This window comes from Podarcis cretensis (genome assembly GCF_951804945.1).
Source record: "Podarcis cretensis genome assembly, chromosome: 16".
Lineage (NCBI taxonomy): Eukaryota > Metazoa > Chordata > Lepidosauria > Squamata > Lacertidae > Podarcis > Podarcis cretensis.
In genome coordinates, this window is record NC_137186.1 from 35,321,087 (window position 1) to 35,344,925 (window position 23,839).

Below are 23,839 nucleotides of genomic sequence, written 5' to 3' on the forward strand. Positions count from 1 at the left end.
AGACCCCAAAGTCCCAGACACATCTCGGTTATTATTAAAAATTGCGCCCATATGTGAAAACGCAAAGCTCCAATTCTAGTTTCTCAAGGCTGGAAGAGAACTGCTGTTGTGCAAGTCAAAACATCTTCAAGGTCTGCAAAAACCTGACTGCACTACTTCTTTATTTTTCAAAAAAGAATATTTGTTTAGGAAGACCTTTGAAGAACTCCTGTTATCTTTAGAATGCTCCAGGGGGCCCTTGCAACTCATTTTACTACTTAATTAACAAAAACAATTGAAGAAGAACCACACAAAATCCCACTTCCTCCTCTCCCTCCTGCTCCAGATGACCTCTCTCACGATCAAGATATAAAGAGCAATCCCGGGGCAGGTTGGAGCTAGGAATGGTAGGAGGCAGCACATTTAAATATGTACACCCCAAGCATCTTTGTAAAACCTGGGGTTAGGAACACACAGACAAGGAGACTAGAAAAGTTAAGCCTTGTTTGTGATCACTATTTGAGCTTTGCCCACCACAAAAAAGGAGCATTGGGGGGAAATCATCTAAGGGAGGAAGCAGCTTTTTAAAAAGTACTGAATGCTATAACGTGGTTGCCACCATGCTAGATTTTCTAATAAGCTTGCCAAATCAGTTTTATCCTTCATAGCCAGGTCCTTTGTGTGTGTGGCAATCATACTGGCAGCTGGTATCACTCGCTTGCTTGCTGAAGCTGAAACTTTGGGAGATCCACAAATCTTAGCTGGCCTTGGGATCCAGCCAAAATGTATGCTTGCCACACGCACAGCCTGCAGACAAAGGGGCAAAGGATGTGCTCGATGTTACGCCATGCTCAGAGCTTGAAGCGATGGGGGGCAAGAAGCCCCTGCCCTCCTCAGCTGGGGTACTAGAAGGCAGGGGGAAAGATGGCTCATCCCTCTTGCACAGAGCCTCAAAAAACACAGCAGGTAGTCTTGATGCTCTTTCCAAGTTCTTAGGACACCATCAGACAGATTTCCTGCTCTTCTCCATGCTCAGCAGTACAGCAATTATCCTCGAGGTTGAACTTGCCATGCTCAAAAGAATACTTGCTACACCCATTCTTAAGTCTCTCAGAGCAGAAAGGGTAACACTTCCTGGTTAACTATCCCTCACACGGTTATAAGTTAGCTTGGTGAAGTCAGCTACAGTATGCAAGCATAAAGCTGAGCATAATCTGATTGCAAAATCAAGCATTGCCTTTCAAAAACATCCAGAACACAGTGGACAGATTGTTAGGCAGACCTTGGTGGAACAGCCCAAAACCTTAGAGAGGCAGAAAAGCCAATGTCACATGGGTCAAAGCCAGTCTAGTTATTTTGGCAACTGAGGCAGAAAATTCACAAGTGCCTCTCCCACTTCCTGGCAGTAAAAATAAATTTAAGCAACGAACATCCAAAATCAACTGCCTAAGGCAGCTGCCTCATTTTGCCTAATGGTTGGGCTGGCCCTCTGTATTGAACAGATTACTAAACTACTTAAGAGATATTACTCAGTACTTCTGGTTTGTTTCTGGGCAGTGTTGGTGTTGACCTACAAAAGCTCCAATGCCCAAGGCAAGGTTATCAGAAGGCTTGCCTTCTCCTGTAGGAACCTGCTGAGGACATCAAAAGGCCTGTCTTCAGAAACAGGTGGGTGGCTACCAGAGACAGGCTTTAACTGTGGCAGCATTTGGGATTTCCCCCTCTACTTTTCTTACCTACTGATTCATTCCACTGCTGCTACATCTGAGGGGAAAGCGGTTGGGCTCAGAGAGCGGAGGAGGAGCTGGTATTGATTTTCGGGTTTGCTCGTTTTCATTTTGTATTTTTATATTCTGATGCAAGCCACTCTGGAAAGCTGCATTATCCAGAGGAGATGTGAACGTATTTTAAATGGGAAAAGGCTTTCTAAAACCTTTTCTCCCAAAATGGTGCGGAGGAAGTCTAGAGTGGGCGAGAGAAAGTGTCCCGTTTCAGTCCTTGCAGAGCGGATGGTGCCTCCTACCTGGGCAGGAAGCTCTATAGTCTACCCCAGGGATCGGCAACCTGCGGCCCACGGGGGTTGTTTAAACAGCCCAGGAGCCGCCCCCGAACTGAGCCAACCACTGGTCTACCCCATACAGTTGCTAATCCCCAAAGAAGCTTCCCCTCAGACCACTGGCCTGCCCAGACAGCTGCAAACTGGGAAACAGGCACTAATTGCAGCTAGGGACCCCTGACCATTAGGTCCAGTCGTGACCAACTCTGGGGTTGCGGCACTCATCTCGCTTTATTGGCCGAGGGAGCCGGCGTACAGCTTCTGGTTCATGTGGCCAGCATGACTAAGCCGCTTCTGGAGAACCAGAGCAGTGCATGGAAATGCTGTTTACCTTCCTGCCGGAGCGGTACCTATTTATCTACTTGCACTTTGACGTGCTTTCGAACTGCTAGGTTGGCAGGAGCAGGGAGCAAGCAACGGAAGCTCACCCCGTCGCGGGGATTCAAACCGCTGACCTTCTGATCAGCAAGCCCTAGGCTCTGTGGTTTAACCCACAGTGCCACCCGTGTCCCTAATTGCAGCTACTTGACCCCAATCTCCTCACACTTGGTTCCATTTTTCTCCGAGTACAGCAAGGGAAGAATCGCCTAGGGCGGCATACAGATTCAATAAACAGAGTAAATAAAATGAAGGAAGAAAAACAGTGATACCATCCACCGAGACTTGTGGCATTTGCAACAGACCTGCTTGCGTCCCTCAGAAGGCCAAACCCAAAGTTTCTCCCCATGTGACATGGATGATGCTCAAGTTGGAGGCCAGAATTCTTTTTTTCAATGAAAACAACTTCCGAGGAGAGGCAGGTGAGCAATCCAGAAGGCCTAATGGGCAGCCATGAAACTAAACCACAAAGGTAACTCACCTGGAAAGGGGCTTTTCCAGTCAGACACTGGTAAATGATGGTGCCAATACTCCACAGGTCAGCTTTGGCGTCGTAGTGTTGGGACATAATGACTTCTGGGGCCTGCAATAGGAGAAGAAAGGGAACATTACACTTTGTTTTAATGCCTCAGCTTCCGATTTATTTTATTTTATTCTTTAAACCTTTTTCTTGGTAACTGTGAAAGAAAGTGAGTCTCTTTGGAGTCTCCCTTTCCAACCAGCATGCATACGCATACACACACACACACACACACAGGCCAAGATTCCACAAAAGAGATTAGCGATTTTGTTCACAGCTTAGAACGATGTAGTTATACAGGCATGGAGAAGGTTATTTCATAACTCTAATCTGGTTAATTCAGGCGTGATTTTGCTTTAATGAGATAAATAAACTAACACCTTATCTCCTGACCTACTGGAGATTGGGGGTGGGGGGTCCATGCCCTTCTCATGCATGCATGTTTCTGTTTGTGAGAATATATAATACATATTTGCATATTCTATTTGCATGTTCTATTTGCATGTTCTATTGCAGCTACGGGAGGCAGGGGATGCTAGCCAGGGTTTTTGTCCCAGGTGAAGCCTCCAAAGGGGCGTTACTAATGCTCCCAGCCTCTGTATGTGTGTACGCAAATGTGGGTGCCAAATTGGGTCTTTGACCTGGGTGAAATAAAGCCTATTTTCGCTCTTGTCATATGTACTTGCATCCATATGTATCTGCATTCTATATTACAAGGGTAGTCAAAACAGTGCTTTCCAGATGATGCTGGACTACAACTCCCATCATCCCTGGCCATTGGGCTATGCTAGCTGCGGCTGATGGGAGTTGTAGTTTAACAACATTTGGAGGTCATCGCATGGGCTAACTCATGTTCTATTGCAGGGGTAGGCAACCTAAGGCCCGGGGGCCGGATGTGGCCCAATCGCCTTCTCAGTCCAGCCTGTAAACGGTCCGGAAATCAGCGTGTTTTTACATGAGTAGAATGTGTGCTTTTATTTAAAATGCACCTCTGGGTTATTTGTGGGGCATAGGAATTTGTTCATTTTTTTTCTTTTTTCAAAATATAGCCCGGCCCACCACATGGTCTGAGGGACGGTGGACTGGCCCACGGCTGAAAAAGGTTGCTGACCCCTGTTCTATTGCACACACACATAAGTCACCACACTAAGCAAACTTCTCCCCTAAAAAACTAAAACCAGTGTGCACACATGTTTGAAAAACAGCAACATCTTTTACCACCTGCCACCCAGGTGAACAAAAGAATCAAGCCAGGACAGGTAACACCAGACTTCACAGCCTGAATGACAATCTACAACAAGCTTCCCAATAATATGGCCTACTACAAAGGAGAGTGTGAGGACAGCTTCCAGGAATGGCGGAGAAAGCTCCCCAAAGTCTGGCAATCACCCCTAGGCCTTGGCAGTGAAAAACCCACAGTCAGCTCCCTGCTTTAGGGCTGCACCAGATGAGGGTAAACAGACCAGTCGGCATAAACCTAGACTTGTCCTGATCACACATAATAACAGGGAGGGATGGGGCCCAATCTTTATTACAGAACTCCCCACCTCCCCCTGAATAATCTCTTTGCAATTCCTCCCATGCATATTCCCCACTTCAAACAAGATCCAAGCAAATTTGGCTGTGAGAAAGAGTGGAACAAAAGCTGCAGTGGGTTTTTTTCTAAGCGTGGGTGGGTGGTATCCTTCCTTATAGAGTCTGGATGTATCCCTCTAGATACATAAGCTTCAGGATGTGAACACGGCAAACCCGGAAGTATTTTTCCAGGTTTCACCCCGCATGCATGCGCAGAAGTGGCTGGACCTCTGGAATGGATCCTGTTCGCAACCGGAGGTACCACTGTATTTCTTACACTTTTATTCCACCCTTGTCCCAAGGAGCTCCAAGAAGTCCACCATTTTATTCCCACCATAAGCCAGTGCTTCCATTTCCAACATTTGTACAATTGACACTAATCTAGGGTGAGGAACCTGTGGGCACATCTGCATAGAACTTCAACCCCTCATTGGTCAGCCATCAAGGCAAAGGGGAGCTAAGGCCCAGCAACACCAGGAGGGCCATGGGAAAACAATAGCAAGCTCAGTAGCCTGCAACAGAATAAAATGAACAGAAACATTTTTCCTAAAAGCAATCAGATACTGCCTGCATGCCAACCCTTTCCTTCTGGGAAAGCCTGCAGAAATAAAAAGTTTTTCACATTAGACGAAATGTGTATGATGTTGGAGCCTATCTAACCCTTTGTTTTACACAGCACATCTAGTTTGGTCATCAGCCAGGAGCCCTTCAGCCATTCTCTCCCTCCCTTAGCCTTGCATCCCTCATAGTGCCAATTTATCTTCACAGCCATGCTCGGAGCTCCTCGGAAGAAGATGGAGACGTTTAAATGCCTTAAAGAAGAAACTTGGGAGTTTGCTGCCTCCACCTGCAATGCAAAGTGGAACAGTCCATTCTAACACGGCAGCCTTTTAACATGTATGCAGAGATTAGGTCTTGATTCACACTGAGAGCCATGATGACGGGTCTATCCAATGCCCTCGGTGAATTAGACGTCAAAGGCAACTGCTCATTTGCCAGATTACCTGCAGGGATCTCCCGTGTGCAGCTGTGCCGGGTTTTTATTTGCCTTATTAGAAGTTCCTTGGCAGAACTATGCTGTGGGAAAGGCTAATCTGAAAACCAGATTTGATTTGATTTTTGCTTGGGAGCAGAGCATTAAACACAACAAACTGGTCTAGCCCAGCTGACACCACCTAAGGTAGTCCAGTATTGTCTGCTCATGCTGGCAGCATCTCTCTAGGGTTTAAGACAGGGAGTCTCCCCCATCATCTACTACCTAATCCTATAACAGCAAGGAAGCAAAAACTTGGGAGATGGCAGGAACTGAACCTGGGATCTTTTGCACGAGAAACAGGGGTTGCACCACTGAGCTATGGTCTCTTATTAGCTGGAACAGAGGGACAAGAGTTGTGTGGGAAGATTGTGAACTGTTTTCTTTTCAACCTCCACATGAAACTAAAGCACACACGTAAAGAGTCACTGTGACTCGATTCCCATTATTATTTATTTGGGTTGCGCACCAAGCTGCTATTGCATGTTTGCTAACCTCATACAAACAAGCCGTTGGCTGCCTCCCCTAAGGTTGGTCCTTCGCCAGGACTTCCTCCCCCTGCTGATCTTTGCAATCTTAGCAAACACTCTGCAGGCAACCTAGTCATAACAACAAAGAGGCCAGAGAGAAGAATTAGATGCCATCAAAGGCTATCCTTTGAAAATGAGGCCTTGGCAGAAGGAACAGCAGCGACAGACCTCAAGGAACCTCTCCCTTTCTGAGGCAGTGCATAATGGAACAAGAATTCATCTCTCCCCAGGGCTGAGCTAAAGATCACACCACAGGGTGGCAAGCTAGGCATGGATATGTGGGGGCGGGGTGTGTGTGTAAAGTTAACATTTTGTTAACACGTGAGGACAAACTTGAAGTTTTGAGAATGTGTTCATCGTACAGAGGCTGGATTTACACACACACATCATGCACATATAAGATGCTCGGTGTGTTTGTGATTTTATTAATGTACACCTGGTGATCTGCAGCTTGATGTGCAAATTGGATTTATGAAAAAGCAGGTCCAGGTTCGGATGTCATGACCAAGTCATGGTTTGAGTCATTCGGGCCATTCCTTGAAGTCACTCACATTCTTCCTCCACTCGCATGCTCCGATACCCAGCCTCACTTCCAGGTCCACTGTAACCACTGCTTGTCATTATGTCCGATTCACATAAACCATGAGCGCTGCAAACCAAGTCAGAACTGGACACCACTATTTGATTTGCCCGATTCATATACATAGAGAAATCAATTGCAGCTCTTGTGAGCCAGGAAAAGAAAAAGGAGGGAGATTGGAGAGTGGAAGGAGGAAGGATTCAAGACCAAGGCATTGTCCAAACAAACCAAGTCATGATAAATCCATGACACCTGATGTAGGCTATTCACACATGCAATTCATCACTTCACTGCCAACTGAAACACAAGAACTTGTGAACCATGTCACAGTAACAGGAAAGCTGGGACTGTCAAGTGCACTTTCAGATGTAGACCAGGCTTGCTGTTACTTAACATGTAAAGGTCCTAAGGCAGACTCTTCAGGTGGGAATCAAGTGCCCAACATCCATACACAAACTGTCTTTTCCAACATAAGCTTGGTAGCCAATCTCATGGCAATGAGAAAAGATTTCCCCCCCCCACACACACAAATTCATCCTGTTCAAACCAGACAAGTCTCTCTTTCCTCTTCTTTCCATTAGAAGAGGCAGCACTATTACTGTGGAACAGGATTACATATTAATGACAGGAGATAGAACTGGAGGCATTACCAAATGGATGCTGTATTTCTGTCTCATAGCAAAACACCACCATCAAATGGAAAGTAAAGAGAGGAAGGAGACAGACTTCTTGTGATTGCTTTCAATCTCAGACTTCATTGCCTGTTCTCCTAGATTGCTATTTTTTATTTTTTATTTTTTTGCAAAGAACCCAGCTGAGTCCCAAAGGAGAGGGGGCAGTTTTACAAAAATGAAAACTTCCGTCTCTAGCTGAAAACATGGCAGGATCCAGAGTAGAGAGGGGGAGCTCCTTCATGAGTGAATCAGAAGGAATGCTTTTAGCCAGAAAGTGATTCCCTTTTAGATCGTCTCACCCCAAATCAACTTCAAATGGGGCCCAGCAGAAAAGCCCCTGAACCTATTTGCCCGTAAAATGGTAGGCTTTCTCCACTCTGGAGGGGCTGTTGTGCCTGCAAATTTCAATCACTCCTGTCCTTTCCTGAGTACTAAGAGGCAAGCATAGCGTCTTTGTTAGCTAGGACTACAGAATGCTTTCCTATCAAGAATATACTTCCTTTAACATAAGCTTTCTTATTTTATACCAAGTATATATTTTATACTTATTTTATACCTTTCAATTAAAGGTGTGCTCCAAGCAAGGATTCATTTAACTGAAGTTAATTTCTGCTGCTGCTGCATATAAACCCTAAAAGCAGGCAGAAAACACCCTTTCACAAATACAAAGCACTGTCTGACTATACTGTAATATTGCTGAAGCTAAGCAGGCCTGCATCTGGTGCCTAGGTGGGAGACACCCACCCCCTTAAATCGGTTCATGTCACCTTGAGTTCCACAACAAAAAAGAGGCAGGTCTAGGTAAATAAATACAGTTGTAGCCCAACTGATAATTTCAGAGCCAGGCTTTATCATGGAATACAGACCCTGGAGCTGAGCCCTGGCTAAGCTAACCTCTGAATGAGACTACTCTATGGCTTTTTGCCTGCACAACAGCAGAAAACACAATAGGCCAGAGCAACAGAAGACCACCTGTGTTCACACAAAGCAGCAGCGACAATGAAGATTGGTTTACGATCCCGAACAGCAACCCTTTGCATAATAAGTTATGGGGAGATACATCGTTTACAACCAGGATTCTAAAATCAATACATCAATCCGCACTCAACTGGCACAACCCGCAGGCCCAGAGCCAGCTATCAGCTCAGTTGAGCATTGGCTGAGGGCCAAAGGAGTGTGCAAAGGCCCCTCACCGACACGACCCACTTTTGAATGGGAGCTGCCCAGAGGGTGCAGAATTCTTACAGTAAATATCAATCGCTCACACATGCACAGTTCATCACACTCAATGAGGGCAAAGAATCACAGGGTGGAACAGGGCAATGCAGAGAAGCACAAGTTAGATTCTCAGTGGCTTCCATTAAGTTCTATGGTACAAAGCACAGGCAAAAGACTGGGAAGGGGAATCCTGGGTTCAATCCCTGGGAGAGAGATAGGGAAGATTCTTGTCTGAAACTCTAGCGAACCACTGCCACCTACAAAATAGTGAGGCAGATGGCCGAGTGGTCAGACCCTATGTTCTACCTCCTCGCGATCCCACAAAATGGGAGATTGCCAGAAGCAAAGCAACAGAGAGACACCACACCTTTAGCGGGGAGCTGTAATACTTTGCCCCGCTCATCACCACTGTGGTGGTTTGACAGGAAAATGCAAGGTTGATTTGTTTTAATCAGGCATTTAAAGGTACATGGCAGCAGAGATACCAAACAGGACTGATGGCAGGGAACATCATACAGCAGGAAGTGAGAGGAGACACAATTGGAACAGAGCCTTATATTCACGTTTAATAAGCTTCATTAAGGGATGGTTGTTTTTAACTCCTCACGTTGTGCAGTGATAAAGAATAGTCCCTACTGCGGGCAAAATGATAACCAGAATGGACTTACCATGTACATGGGGGAGCCACAGAGAGTCGCAGCCATCATATTGCTCTGCAGGTATCGTGCAAATCCAAAATCAGCTACACGCAGAACCAAAACAAGCCAAAAAGAAAGGAAAACAGAGCAAGGTTAAAATAAATGACAGCTCACAAACACAGTACACGTACATGAATGACCACCACTTGGTGACAACAAAGGCGCACTTGTGTGTGCCAAAACAATTGTTGTTGAATGCAGACGGTAGTTTTTGTATCGCCCCAAAACACAGAATATATTTTAACAGAGGAAATTGTTGCACTCGGCTGTCAAACACACTTGCTATAGAGTAAGCTGAATACTTCTGTGTAAGTTCACATAGAACTGCAATATAAAAATCCAGAACAATCCACTGAGTGAAGCGGACAAAAATAAATATAAATGCATGACTTCTTTTTTTAAAAAAAAAAAAGCTAATTACTTGGCCTGATTTGGAATTCCACTCGTGATATTTGGAAAACTAGTTTCAACTACAATATCTGTTACACATTACCAGCAAACATTTTAATTTTTTTAAAAGAAATCAATGGACAGCTCCAGGGGCTTACCAATCTTAATGCGAATATTATTGGGGTTTGATTTTTTGCCCCCCACAAAAGAAAGGAGGATGTTTTGAGGTTTCAGATCCCGGTGGATTATCCCTTTGCTGTGTAGCACCTTCATGGCACCGGCAATTTGCTGCAGAAAAAGTCTGATCGTATCTTCGCTGAGGGTCCTCATACCTAGAGAGGAGGAAAGGTGGGGGGAGATTAACAGCTGCAAAACCAGCTATTATAATAACTGATAACCATCTATGATAAGGAGCGAATATCACCTATAAATATCTAGTGCTGCAAGGAATACATACGAGGCGCAAGGGCCAATAGGGATAGGGGCATGGTGCAATTTATTTAAAATTGTTGCTTCTCCCAAAGTCAATGCAATTTACAAAAGCCATTGCAGCATAATATCACAGCTCCCTCCCAAACAGCAGCAGCAATAAAAACACATAGGTTTCCATATTATCAAGGAACGTCCCCCCACCCCCAAAAAAGGCTCCGAGTTCAGTAGAGTGAAAACTTCTACCCCTGCATTTTATCTTTACAACAATCCTGCAAATTGGCTTAAGGCTGTGAGGTGGAGATTAGCCCATGCTTCATGAATGAGTAAAGATTTCAATCCGGGTCTCCTAGTCACCATCCAACACTCCTGCCACCTCGGCTCCATAATGAACATTTACGTTATTATTTTTGTAACTGTCTTAAATGCAGTTGAGGAATCGACTAGGAATCTGTTATAATTTGCTCAGTCCTAACCTGTGAGCTGCAAGTTCAGGTCAAGTGACAGAAGTGAGCAGAGCCCTGTTTCCCAAAGCCCTCAGGGAACTGGGCACGAGTTATGAGACATGACGCGTTAGAAAATACCTCAAGAGTTATTAAAAAGGTGTGTGCATGTGTGTACACGCCATGCTTTTGCTGCGTTTACCTCAGAGTAGCTGAGCGAGATCAGGCTCACACACAAACAATGCATCATGGGGGGAATTAGCCACTTCCTTGGACACAAGTCACCCTCTCGCCATCCCCTCAGGCGGACGGTAGACAACGTTCCCTCTTGCACTCAGTAAAAGTCAAATTAACCAATGATTTGCCTTATTTTCACATCATTCAAGATGTGATCCCCGAGGGAGACACCTTACTCAGTCTAATGGCCTGTCTGCCCCCTAATAACTCGGTTCTCTAGGACTCTAGGATTTAGTTTTCTTTGCTTTAACGCAGGTGTAGGCATCCTAAGGCCTTGGGGGCCAGATCCGGCCTAATCGCCTTCTCAATGTGGCCCACGGACGGTCCGGGAATCAGCGTGTTTTTACATGAGTAGAATGTGTGCTATTATTTAAAACACAACTGTGGGTTATTTGTGGGGCACAGGATACATAGCTGTCAACTTTTCCCTTTTCTTGCGAGGAATCCTATTTGGAATAAGGGAATTTCCCTTTAAAAAAGGGAAAAGTTGACAGCTATGCATAGGAATTCGTTTCCCCCCCCCCCCAAAAAAAAAATATAGTCCGCCCCACCACATGGTCTGAGGGATGGTGGATGGCCCCATGGCTGAAAAAGGTTGCTGACTCCTGTTGTAACATATTCCTTAGGGCTGCCTTTTGGGGGCGAAGACCTCAAAGCGACATAAAATACAGTGACCACAATACAATAATCCAGAACAGGATTGAGTGGGTCAAACGCATGCACACACACAGGCACCGATGTTTCTGGACTGCAATGCCCATCGTCCCCGACTCCCAGCCAAGCTGGCAGGGACTGATGGGAGTCGGAGTCCAACAACATATGGAGGGCCACCGGGTTCATCATGGTGACTTGCCATTTTGGCTACTACATCTTGCTGGAGGCAGAACTCCTCTCAATACCACTTGCTGGGAGCTGCAGATGGACTTCGGTTCTGCTTTTGGACTGCCCATCACACACACAAACACACGTCCCACTGGGTAAAACACACAGGACTAGGCCCTTTTGCTGAGGAAATTTACCGCAGCTTGGGATTCACAATTTTACACACACACACACACACACACACACACACACACACACACACATATTAATATACAGGTTTTAAACACGGGAGGAGGAAGGGGAGCGGACAGAGGCCATCCAAAACCAAGCTTAGTCAGCAGCATATCACCAACCCCTTCACCTGTTCACAGTGCCAATGCCAACCCTGGGTGCTTCTTGCGAGGGCTTGCCAATGTGCACATTCAATGCCAAGGCATGCTGACTAATGCCATGACAACGTTTTGGCAAGAAGCAAACCCGTCTCCTCTTCCGCCACGTGGAGGGACAAGCTGAGCTCATCCTCAACATTTGGGCCAGGGAGTAAACACACAGGTGCCTGGGCTGGGGGGGGGGGCAGCGTAATTCAAAACCTGCCACTGCCTTGCAGTTGAGGAGTAAAGAGAGTCCAGAACAGGAGTGGAATCTAGGAATCGGGGCAACGTTACAAGCGCCGAATTGCTGCCATTTCAAGGACGGAGGGCCTGCAGCATGGGCTCAATGCCGGATTACCAGATAGGCAGAATAGGCATCGGACAATGGGCTCCACACCTTTTAGGGGCCCTACGAAAGCAGTTCAAAATAATCAATTTGATCTTGAGAGAAAATTACAATCAAGCTTTCTTAGCTCAACTTGCTCCTCCTGTATTCTCCCTGCCCAATAAATCCAGAGGCAAAACGGTCGCTGAGCATCAAGGTTACATACACTGCAGCAATGCCGTCCCACATTTGCAGTTGTTTTGCAGCACACTTGCTCAAAATCTGGTCCTCACTGCACTGTGTTGGTGTCATTGTAAGAAAAAGCAACACCTTTCTAGTCCTCATTGATTCAGAAAAAGCTTCAAAACAGGTAGAGAGCAAACATTATGGAGAGAGAGCTGGGAAATGAGGATGAAGGATTCTATGTGGAAGAACTATTGGCAAATTTGGGGAACTGGACGGAAGCTTCAGTGTGGCTCACATCTTTCCAGCTCATTCCTATTTTTCCTGCCTTCGAATAACATCAAGGAGTGTCTGTTCTGTTTCTCATACACAAGTATGTAATGTTCTTATCGTTCCCAGCTGATCTATCTTTTTTACAAATTGAGGTGTTGGAACTGCAGACCCTCCAAGTGTACCTATTTTCCAGGGACAATCCCGGATTTACAGAAGCCGGCCCGGTTTCTGATTTTATCCTGGAACATGCCACTTTACCTTAAGGTAAAGGTAAAGGGACCCCGACCATTAGGTCCAGTCGCAGATGACTTTGGGGTTGCGGCGCTCTTCTCGCTTTGCTGGCCGCTTCATGACAGCTTTCGCGTCATGACAGCTTTCGCGTCATGTGGCCAGCATGACTAAGCCGCTTCTGGTGAACCAGAGCAGCGCACGGAAACACCATTTACCTTCCCGCTGGAGCGGTACCTATTTATCTACTTGCACTTTGATGTGCTTTCAAACTGCTAGGTTGGCAGGAGCAGGGACCGAGCAACGGGAGCTCACCCCGTCGTGGGGATTCGAACCGCCGACCTTCTGATCAGCAAGCCCTAGGCTCTGTGGTTTAACCACAGCGCCACCCGCGTCCCACCACTTTACCTTAGGACATCCCTATTTTCAGCAGAGAAATGTTAGAGGGTATGGAATTGTACAATTTCAGACTTATCGGTACTATTCTTCCACAAAAATAACTCCCCCCCCCCGCCCTAAACTTCCACATATGCTCCAAGGCAGCCCTTTTTAGGCAAGTTTTTAATGTTTGATGTTTTATTGTGTTTTTAATATTCTGTTGGGAGCAGCCCAGAGTGGCTGGGGAAACCCAGCCAGATGGGCAGCGTATAAATAATAAATTATTATTATTGCTATTATTATCACTTTTTTATTGTAATTTTAATTAAATTTTCAAATTCTACATTTCAAAATGAACATTTTGCACAATGCCATATATCCTTTTGACTTCCCTTCTTTTCCTTCCATGGTTCAATTTACTTATCTATCATTCCTGCATATTTTACCATTCTCATATCCTAACTTTCTAACTGCAGGCTTTTAAAATGTTCAAAGCGGTGGCATCCCAACCCCTGCATTGGTACTGTGAATGCAGTCCTTTGTACCTTGTTCTATCACACTCAGCCTCAGGAAACACAATCTGGATGGTAGTAGCTGTCATTTTAAATGCCACACCAAAGAAGCGTAGCTAATCTTTAAAAGGTCTCTGTTGTTAAGAAGAAGAAAAAGTTTTCCAAGAACAGAACCAATTATTCAGATTGGCTGGCTCCTGCTCTAGGAAACATAACTCCATTAAGACCAAAGATTAGCTACCAACTAATGGAGAAAGTGAGGGGGCAGACAAAAGAGCATTACAAAACAGTAAGCAAATTAGGAACCACTTAAAAAAAACAACAATTGTCAAAATGCCTCCATTGGTGACATTTTTCAAAAATCTTGCAAAATGGTGTCCCTGTGTCTATCTATGCCCATGAAGAAAACACACAAAACATGGTACTGGGCTGAACAACTGTCTTTTGAAAAACCACTGCTTCCCACTCCCCCATCTTTTCTTTTTAAATTTAAAGGAAGTTTCTAGTCCTCTTGGTGTAAAGATAAACTTGAAAGAGAAGTCTAAAGGTGGAGAGATTTCAGAACCCAGAGCGAAAGCCAAAATAAGAATTCCAAACTTCAAAGGGAGGTATTCCCCCCTACCACTCCCCCTATTGACAAGCAAAAGCTGAGTAATATAAGCAAATTTACATAATTTATCCAGGTCACTGTATTTGGGCATTCTTGGTACAAAGATTTGGGGCCAGATGCAGCGTGCCGGAGTAACCAGGTGAAACAGGAACCAAAATGACTACATCATCAAGTGGCAGCAAATACCGTATTTTTCGCTATATAAGACACACATTTTCCCCTCCAAAAATTAAGGGGAAATGTGTGTGCGTCTTGTGGAGTGAATGCAGGCTCCTTGGCTTCAACAATAGCAATGCGAAGCCTCTGAAGCGCAATGGGAGCGCTCCCGCCGTGCTCCGGAGGCTTTGGGTTCCTTTCGCTGAAGGGTAGGTGCCCCTTCAGCTGAGGCACAGCACCCCTTCAGCTAAGCGGGAGGAGAAATGGAAGGGGCTCCATTTCTTCTGCCGCTTCACTGAAGGGGCGCTGCACAGAGAGGGGGAGATTTTTTTTTTCTTGTTCTCCCCCTCTAAAACAAGGTGTGTCCTATGGTCAGGTGCGTCCTATAGAGTAATAAATGCGGTAGCCACCTTGCAAATTAACCACACCCTCCCATTTTCACAGATGGAAATGGGAACACTAAGACCCTATTCTCACCCGCAAGCATCATTACCCAAGATCCTTCCTTCACCCCCTCTGGACACTCAATTCTGTCTGTTGCTGTCATTTACAAGGGGGGGGAAGCGATAACTCAACAGCTGTAGCGTGGGAAGAGGCAGGTTGAGCAGTGCCAGGTGCCTTAGTGTTCACACATAGGAGTTTAGATGCATGCATGCTCGAGGTAAGAACATAGACCATGGGTAGGCAAACTAAGGCCCTGATGTGACCCAATCGCCTTCTAAATCCAGCCTGCGGACAGTACAGTCCATTTCTTTTTTAAAAAAAAAAAATATATATAGTCTGGCCCCCCACAAGGTCTGAGGGACAGTGGACCAGCCCCCTGCTGAAAATGTTTGCTGACCCCTGGCATAGACTCAACGCAGTAGGCACCCAAGTAACTAGATCTACTCACTTTAAAAGAGGAATAGGCAAATTTGTGGAGAAGAAGGCTGTCAATGGTTAAATCACTTTGCAGGACCTCTGTACATCTTGCCTGGGACTCATGTAATCCCATTCTGACATTTGAGATCGTAGACACAATTCAGTCCGTAGCTAAAGAGGCTTCCTCTACTTAACCTGAGCTTTGGAAACTTGCCTGACGGACGTCCATACGGAAAGCATTCCAAAGTTTGGGCACCACCACCAGAGAGACCCTGTATTTGCAGTGGGGACATGCCAGATTGCAAGGCATCTGAGACTAATATTCTTATGGTTTGGGCAGATCAAAATAGAAGGCCCTGTCTGGCAGGTGTTGTTCCCTTTGTTTGTGTTTTTGCCACAGCTGAGACATTTTGGAGCATAATGGCCCGATCTTAAAAGTAATAATTTTATCTATATTTTAAAAAGCCACGTGGTATGCACAGTTCTGCCGTCAAGACTCCTCCACATTCCGACTGCTAAAAGCCAAATAAATGATCTGAACTCATCATTCATAAAACATTACAACGCTAGCTCCGGAGGGGAAATGAGAATTCCGTTTTTTTAATCTTTCCATTCCAGCAGCTCAACATGAAAGACGTTTAAGCGGCCATGATCAGTGGGGCTGGGATAGGAGAATTCATCCTTTTTTCCCCTTGCTCATGAACCAACTTAGCACCAAATTGACAAAAAGGAGGATGACAGCCTAGATTAACATTGTTTTGTTTAAACATGGCCGAAAAAAACATTCTGAGAGATGATTAAACATGGAGAGACAGCTTTAATATTTTAAGTTAGCGGTGAGACTAAAGGCTTTTAAAAAAGGAAGTGTGTTTTGCCGCAGGAGGGAGAAGTGAAGGGAAACGCATTCTAAATTCACCGTGCATTCAGAAGAGTGGCTACTTTAAAATCCAGAAATATAGAAGCCTGTCTCCATTTGGAAGACATCGCAAACATCGCTGATCTGCTGTTAGCGTGTGTGTTTTTTTAACTTTTACTGCTAAAGGAAGAATTACTGAGATGAAGGAGAACAGCAGGAGATAGACCCATTTCTCGTTTGGGGTAACTGGGACAGCTGGTTTTTGGAGGTGTTTTATAGGAACTATCTCCCTGGTATCAGAGTTGGAGGGAGCCTTGCAGACGAGCTAGTGCAACCCCCCACAAAATGGAGGAGAAAGGGCTGTGGCTCAGTGGTGGGACAACTGTTATGAAAGCAGAAGGTCCCCAGTTCTCTCCCTAGCATCTCCAGTTAGGACTGGAAACCTGTCATCATGAGGACCATACTGAGTTAGACGAGCCTGTGGTCTGACTTGGTACAAGGCGGCTTCCTACGCATGAAGGTTCTCCATGCAGTTGGGGTTGGGAAGCGCTGTTTCTCAGCAGGAGAGCACCTGCTTTGCATGTAGAAAGTCTCAGGCTGACCAGTAGAAGGTAGCTTCCTAAATTCCTGCACAGGAAATGCAGAGCAGCCCCGACATTTGGCTGCCTGCACTCCTCTTGAAGACTTCCAACAAGGAAGAGGTCACGAGCCCTCTGAGTAAAGGGTTATATCAGGGGTTGACAACCTGGTCCCTGCCACCCACTAGTGGGCATTTCAGGATTCTAGGTGGGGCAGTAGGGGGCTCTATAGCACAAGCTGAATCCTCCTTCCATCGAGCACTGGTGGGCGGTAAGGAAATCTTGCCATCAAGAAAGATGCATTAGTGGGCAGTAGGTATAAAAAGGCTGACTACCCCTGAGTTATATTGTGGTACTGCCCATACCATGAAGAAGCTTCTTAAAAGCTAGGCAGCAGAGGAAGCAGATGTGGACAGGGCCTCCTGGATGGTGTGGGAGAACTCAATGATGTGGCTTTGTTTTGCTAGCTCCTGGGAATCGCAAGCAGGTAGAGTGCTATTGCCCCCAAGGTCTCGCCTGCAGGTTTCCCAAAGGGATCTTGTTGACCACTGTGAGAACAGGATGCTGGACTAGATGGGCCTTTGGCGTGATCCAGCACAGCTCTTCTTAAATGTTCATTTAAAGGGAAAGGGACCCCTGACCGTTAGGTCCAGTCGTGACTGACTCTGGGGTTGCGGCACTCATCTCGCTTTATTGGCCGAGGGAGCCAGCATATAGCTTCCGGGTCATGTGGCCAGCATGACTAAGCCACTTTTGGCGAACCAGGGCAGTGCAAGGACACGCCGTTTTCCTTCCCGCCTGAGTGGTACCTATTTATCTACTTGCACTTTGACGTGCTTTCGAACTGCTAGGTTGGCAGGAGCAGGGACCGAGCAACGGGAGCTCACTCCGTGGCGGGGATTCAAACTGCCAACCTTCTGATTGGCAAGCCCAAGAGGCTCTGTGGTTTAACCCACAGCGCCACCCGCGTCCCTCAAAATGTCCTTTTACTGGATATTAATTCTGTATTTGTTCAATGTTATTATACGTCACTTTGCGGCATCGTTTTAGGGTCAAACAGCAGGCTATCCAGCATGTGGCTCTGACTGGTGCCTGCAAGGGAGACCATTGGGGTTCATGTAACTTACTGCCACTTTTAGCTAATACTAGAGGTTTTTAAAAAATAAAAATAAAAGAGGAATAGTTGTTGCAAGCAGGAAAAAAACCCCTAGAGTCCCATCTCCTTCCCCCCAAATTGGGTAGAGGAAGAGGTATTAAAACTGGGTTTTGTTTTGGGGTTTTCCAAGGTTAAAACATGAGATTAAAGGGCAAGATGTGGTTGTTGAGCAGACAAACATTTCCTAATTTCTTTCATTCAATGAGTCTGGATTGCTAAACCTTGCTTCAGGCAAATCATTTGCAGTATTTAAAAACAAACAACCAAATCAGCAAAAGGAGGGGGGCGGGACTTGATTGCAATGGTCTTGTAAACAGAAAACCAACTGTTGAAAAGTAGTCCAAACAAAACCAGTCATTACTGACCTAGATTATATACAGTCGGTAAATGAGGGCTCAGGGCTTGGAGATTATCAATGAGGAAGTAATGTCCAAAGGAGCAGAGATGACAGGCTGCAAACTAGTCATTAGCATAAGTAGTGTTACTCCAGACTTTGCTTTCACAATAAGGTAAAGGTAAAGGTACCCCTGCCCGTACGGGCCAGTCTTGACAGACTCTGGGGTTGTGCGCCCATCTCACTTAAGAGGCCAGGGGCCAGCGCTGTCTGGAGACACTTCTGGGTCACGTGGCCAGCGTGACATCGCTGCTCTGGCGAGCCAGAGCCGCACACGGAAACGCCGTTTACCTTCCCGCTGGTAAGCGGTCCCTATTTATCTACTTGCACTCGGAGGTGCTTTCGAACTGCTAGGTTGGCAGGCGCTGGGACCGAGCAGCGGGAGCGCACCCCGCCGCAGGGATTCGAACCGCCGACCTTTCGATCGGCAAGTCCTAGGCACTGAGGCTTTAACCCACAGCGCCACCTGCGTCCCACCTTCCCGCTGGTAAGCGGTCCCTATTTATCTACTTGCACCCGGAGGTGCTTTCGAACTGCTAGGTTGGCAGGCGCTGGGACCGAGCAGCAGGAGCGCACCCCGCCGCAGGGATTCAAACCGCCGACCTTTCGATCGGCAAGCCCTAGGCGCTGAGGCTTTAACCCACAGCGCCACCTGCGTCCCACTGCTTTCACAATAGAAGACAACAAATGCTGCACTTTTCAGGGTCCATGTCAGATTTTGGTGGACCTCCTTTGTAAGCAAAAGCCATAACTCAGAGGCAGAGCATTGCCTTGCATACAGAAGTTTCAATCTCTGACAACTTCAGGTAAGCCTGCAAGAGAACCCTGTCTGAAATCCTGGAAAGAGGCTACCAGTCCGCGGAGACAACCTGGAGCTAGACGGACCAACAACAACTCCTTAGATGTCAGCTTCCTATGTCCCCCCACCAAGTCACCCACCCATTCATCCAAAACACATTCACCCTGCATACAGTTGTGTGTTTGGGTGGGAGGGTGTGGGGCCACTACTAGGTTTTGATTTGTGGTGGGTTGTCATCAGGTTAAAGATGTCCAAGCAGGACCACCCCCTCCCTTGAGGTCATTGTTAGTGACAGGCTGGGCTTCTAATTGTCCTGAACCCCAGCGTACCCGAAGGTAAGTCCTAATAGTACACACAGTCCCAAGAGTGGCCAGAAAGTGCAAATGGTCAAATACCAGTCCAGGTCCAACACAACGAGCAAGGTCCAAAGTCGGATCCGCAAGGTCAGGTACCTGCTTCTGCAGAATCTCCAGGGTATCTGGGGTCAGTCCTAAGTCACAGTCCAGTGACATTGCCAAAGCATGGTCCATCAATGGAGAAAGTTGGGCAAACACTGGGTCTCCCCCTTCAGGGAGAATTATGCCTCATAACATTACATGCCTCCACATGAAAGCCATAGAAAAGTACTTCTGGCATGTGGATGGGATCATGGAGTCACAGAATTGCACAGTTGGAAGGGACCCTAAGGCTCATTTAGCCCCTTGCAATGCAGGAATCACAGGTAAATAATCCCTGACAGACGGCCATTCAACCTCTGTTTTAAAACACCCAATGAAGGAGCGTTCAACAGCTTCCAAGTTGTTATCATTGAGCCTACCGCTTGAGTCAGCACGGTTGCATGGAACTTCTCCATATATCAGGCAAAGTGGTAGGAGGAGCTTATCTTGTCACGCCCCTCATGAGGGGGCAGGGCAAGGTCCAAGCCAACCTTGGCACATCACAGCAACACTTCCAAATTCCCTAAACACCTAGAAGAGCTGAAAGCTGATCAGAACTCCCATAAAACAGGGACAACAGCACGAAAACCCTAAGCACAAGTTTTGCAGAATTAAAAACAACCAGTGAGCCACTTACATATTCCAGGCGCCACATTGGAGCGGCAAACATTTCAACATGCTATTTAGGTTCTGCCAAAAAGAGAAGAGACATCAGGGATGATACTTACTGTGCAAGTAATCTGCCAGGTCTCCACCATTGCAGTACTAGATCAGGAAAGGGAGATAAAGAGAAGTCTGTAAGCAAGAGTTTAGTTAAAAATTCTGTCTCACCAAGGCTCTACAATAAAGCACAGAAACAAACCTCAAGTTGTTTCCTGCCCTCAGCGGCAATTCACAGAACTCGGGCCCAGTGGCGTAGCGTGGGGGGTGCAGGGGGGGCCGGCCGCATCGGGCGCAACATCGGGGGGGGGGCGCTCGCACTCGCAGCTCTCTGCCCCTACTAAAATCCACGGGTTAAGGGGCGCAAATTACTTGCCTTGCCCCGGGTGCTGACAACCCACGCTACGCCACTGCTCGGGCCACTTCAGAAACTAAGGAGACTGGCCTTTTCCAATTGCAAAATGCCAGACCTTAGGATCTGGTAAGTGCGATGTAGGTTTGTTTCCTTCATTTATTCAGCTTACAAGTATTGATTCTTGAAATGCAGGAGACATTTGGGCAGGGGTAGTCAGCCAGTGCCCTCCAGATCTTGTTGGACAACAAATCCCACCAGCTCTAGCCAGCATAACCAATGATCAGAGATAGAGGGAGTTTGGGATCTCAGGTTAGGGCTTTCTGGACACAAGTGAGTGTGGATCACTGTTCCACTGGAAACCTTCCCCCAGCCCACCCTCAACTTCTGGGGTCTGAACAGAAAATCTGCATGCCTGCACATTCACAGAGATTAGGGGTGGGCCCAGCAGGCACCACCACAATCCCTCTCCCCCTACCTCTGAGTAAAATGCCCCCTTCTACTGCAAATATATTATCCCAAGTTCTGCCGCACTGACATAGTCCAGCTAATATGAGGAAATCCTGTTCCTTCTCCACTGTTTCTTTCATGAGGATGTCCATGGCTAATATAGTGACCCTTGAGATCAAAATAGCAGAAGCCCTCCAACAAAAGCCAAGCATTTCATTTTAGAAGGTCTATGCTGGCACCAAGATAGTAACCCAGGCAATAGGTTGGCTTCCTGTTTCCCTTCCGAAATAACATTTTTTAATACAATAGCCTTGCAGGCAACATTATGATTTTTTAATGTGAGAGCATCTTTTTTTTCTGAATTAAAACCAGAGGCATATTTTACAGTTTTTCCGCAATGGCGCAATGGAACACCAAAACTAGAGCAGTGCACGGAAACACCATTTACCTTCCCGCCGGAGCAGTACCTATTTATCTACTTTCACTGGCGTGCTTTCGAATTGCTAGGTTGGCAGGAGCAGGGACCGAGCAACAGGAGCTCGAACCGCCAACCTTCTGAACAGCAAGCCCAAGAGGCTCAGTGGTTTAGACCACAGTGTCACCCATATTCCCCTCACAGAGCTAAAATTCCCAGAATGGCTTTACACTCAGTCCCATTTCCCAGGGGACTCTCTGAGCAGAACATGAGTCACTTGGCAACTCTCAGCACCCAGGATTCCTTGGACGAAGCCGTTATAGTTTAAAGTGGAATGACGATGCTTTAGGTGTCTAGTGCAGATGAGACCTAAGAATAACCTTCACCTTTGATAAGAGTTCAGAATTACTCACCTCCATAACCAAGTAAACAGAGTTGGCCATTTCCTAAAAGAAAAGAAAGGGGATGGGGGAGAATCAGTTATTTTTCAAAAAAAGAAGGTGGTTTAGAGCCAGTCAACAAAGCAGAATACACTGTGGGTGCCAGAGAATTTAATGCAGAGTTTACCAAGGTGTTCAATTCTACATGCCTTTCCCCTTTAACAGACCTGAATCATTTAGACCCCTTCCATATTCTTTGGAGGCTCCTGGGTACTCCTAGCTGCACATTTAACAAACACACTTGCTCGAGTGCAATATCAAAAGCCTTTGCTGTTTCCAATTTAACACAGCCCTGTGAGGCTTCATAACTACAATTCCTGTAAAAGTAACATGTGCGCTGGAAACTGAGGATGGGAGATCTTAAAAAAACAAACCATGGATCATGAGGAGAGACAGAAAAACCAAACCACTAGGGCTAGAAATTGGAAAACTTCTAAACCTCCGGATTATTATTTTTTGTGGGTGGGGGGCAATTCAGTTACAATTTATAAAAGCGAATCTATAACAGGAGTGGTTTAGTAGCTCCTTTCAATGAAAAACAAGCACACATGAATTTTGCACCTTACACAAGGCTGGCCACTAATACAGTGGTACCTCGGGTTAAGTACTTAATTCGTTCCAGAGGTCCATACTTAACCTGAAACTGTTCTTAACCTGAAGCACCACTTTAGCTAATGGGGCCTCCTGCTGCCACCAGAGCACGATTTCTGTTCTCATCCTGAAGCAAAGTTCTTAACCTGAAGCACTATTTCTGGGTTAGCGGAGTCTGTAACCTGAAGCGTATGTAACCTGAAGCGTATGTAACCTGAGGTACCACTGTATTCGGCAGAGATGGGGCCTGTGCCCCACCCCAGATGTTGTCGAATTCCCATCACCCCTTGCCAGCACCTCCAATGGTCGGGGCCAGAAATATCTAGATCGCCAACAATTCCCTGTTCCTATGGTATATATAAGCATGCGTTAATCACCATCTTTCAGCAGAAAGAACCTCACAGGGTTGTTATAATTGTCGGGGAGGGGGAGGGAAGCAGGGAGGAGAGATTTTGGACCACCATCCTGAATTCTCTAGAGGGGTAGCGCTGTTGCCTCTTAAAATTTTGCAATGTGTGTGTCCGTGTGTGCTAACTGTATTTCCTTTTACCAATTCTCATTCTGCTTCATTTTTACTCTTTTCTTTTTTTAAAAGTTACTTAGTCTGCATTTGGGCAGAAAAAAACATAATAGAAAATTGCATTTCGGCTTAAGCGCCTATCACATTGTGCCTTAACTAACTGCAGGTAGCTTGCGGGTCATTGCTCAATATTTATTGATAGAGTGGCCATCATCACAGAGCAGGAATTGTGTATATCTTTGAAATATCACATTCAACACCGACCAGCTAAAGTCCACACTGTCAGCATGCAGTCAAAGTACTATGCAAATGTGGAAGCCAACTGCTTTGCATACAACGGATTCTGACACAAATCCAAAATTGAATGCCGTTAAGTTTTATGGCTCCTTATATCTTCCCCCAAGTTGCCTGGGCATCTCTCAGGAAGTGAATGTTGCATAAAGATTAACACAGTTCTTTTATGGACCATTAAATATAATAAGAACCTCAGGTGATAGAGGCGGATAATGGACTACTTGCCAGCTAGCAGCCAGAGACCCTCCACCAGCCCATTAGCCAAGCTGTTGTGATAGCACAGAAAGTTCAAAAGCAACCCAGATGCTGAGGGGGAAATGTGGGTTATGGGATGTTGGCAATCACTGTAGTTCTGTTTGGTTGTCGCAAGGGAACCCGAGATGGGCTAAAGTGCAGAAGGATGGGTGAGTCAGACAAGTCTGAATTGCATTTACTAAC

General features: G+C 46.2%; 1 protein-coding gene across 1 annotated transcript in view; it reads right to left on the reverse strand.

Annotated features, from left to right (window-relative positions):
- Window positions 1–23,839, reverse strand: part of ULK1 (unc-51 like autophagy activating kinase 1) — a 112,071-nt gene that overhangs the window by 62,243 nt on the left and 25,989 nt on the right. The window contains exons 4-8 of the mRNA XM_079956516.1: window positions 21,970–22,002; window positions 20,408–20,444; window positions 9,790–9,963; window positions 9,212–9,285; window positions 2,895–2,996 (exon numbers count right to left, since the gene is read on the reverse strand). Of these exons, the coding sequence (XP_079812642.1) occupies window positions 2,895–2,996; window positions 9,212–9,285; window positions 9,790–9,963; window positions 20,408–20,444; window positions 21,970–22,002 (420 nt within the window). The remainder of the gene's footprint in view (window positions 1–2,894; window positions 2,997–9,211; window positions 9,286–9,789; window positions 9,964–20,407; window positions 20,445–21,969; window positions 22,003–23,839) is intronic.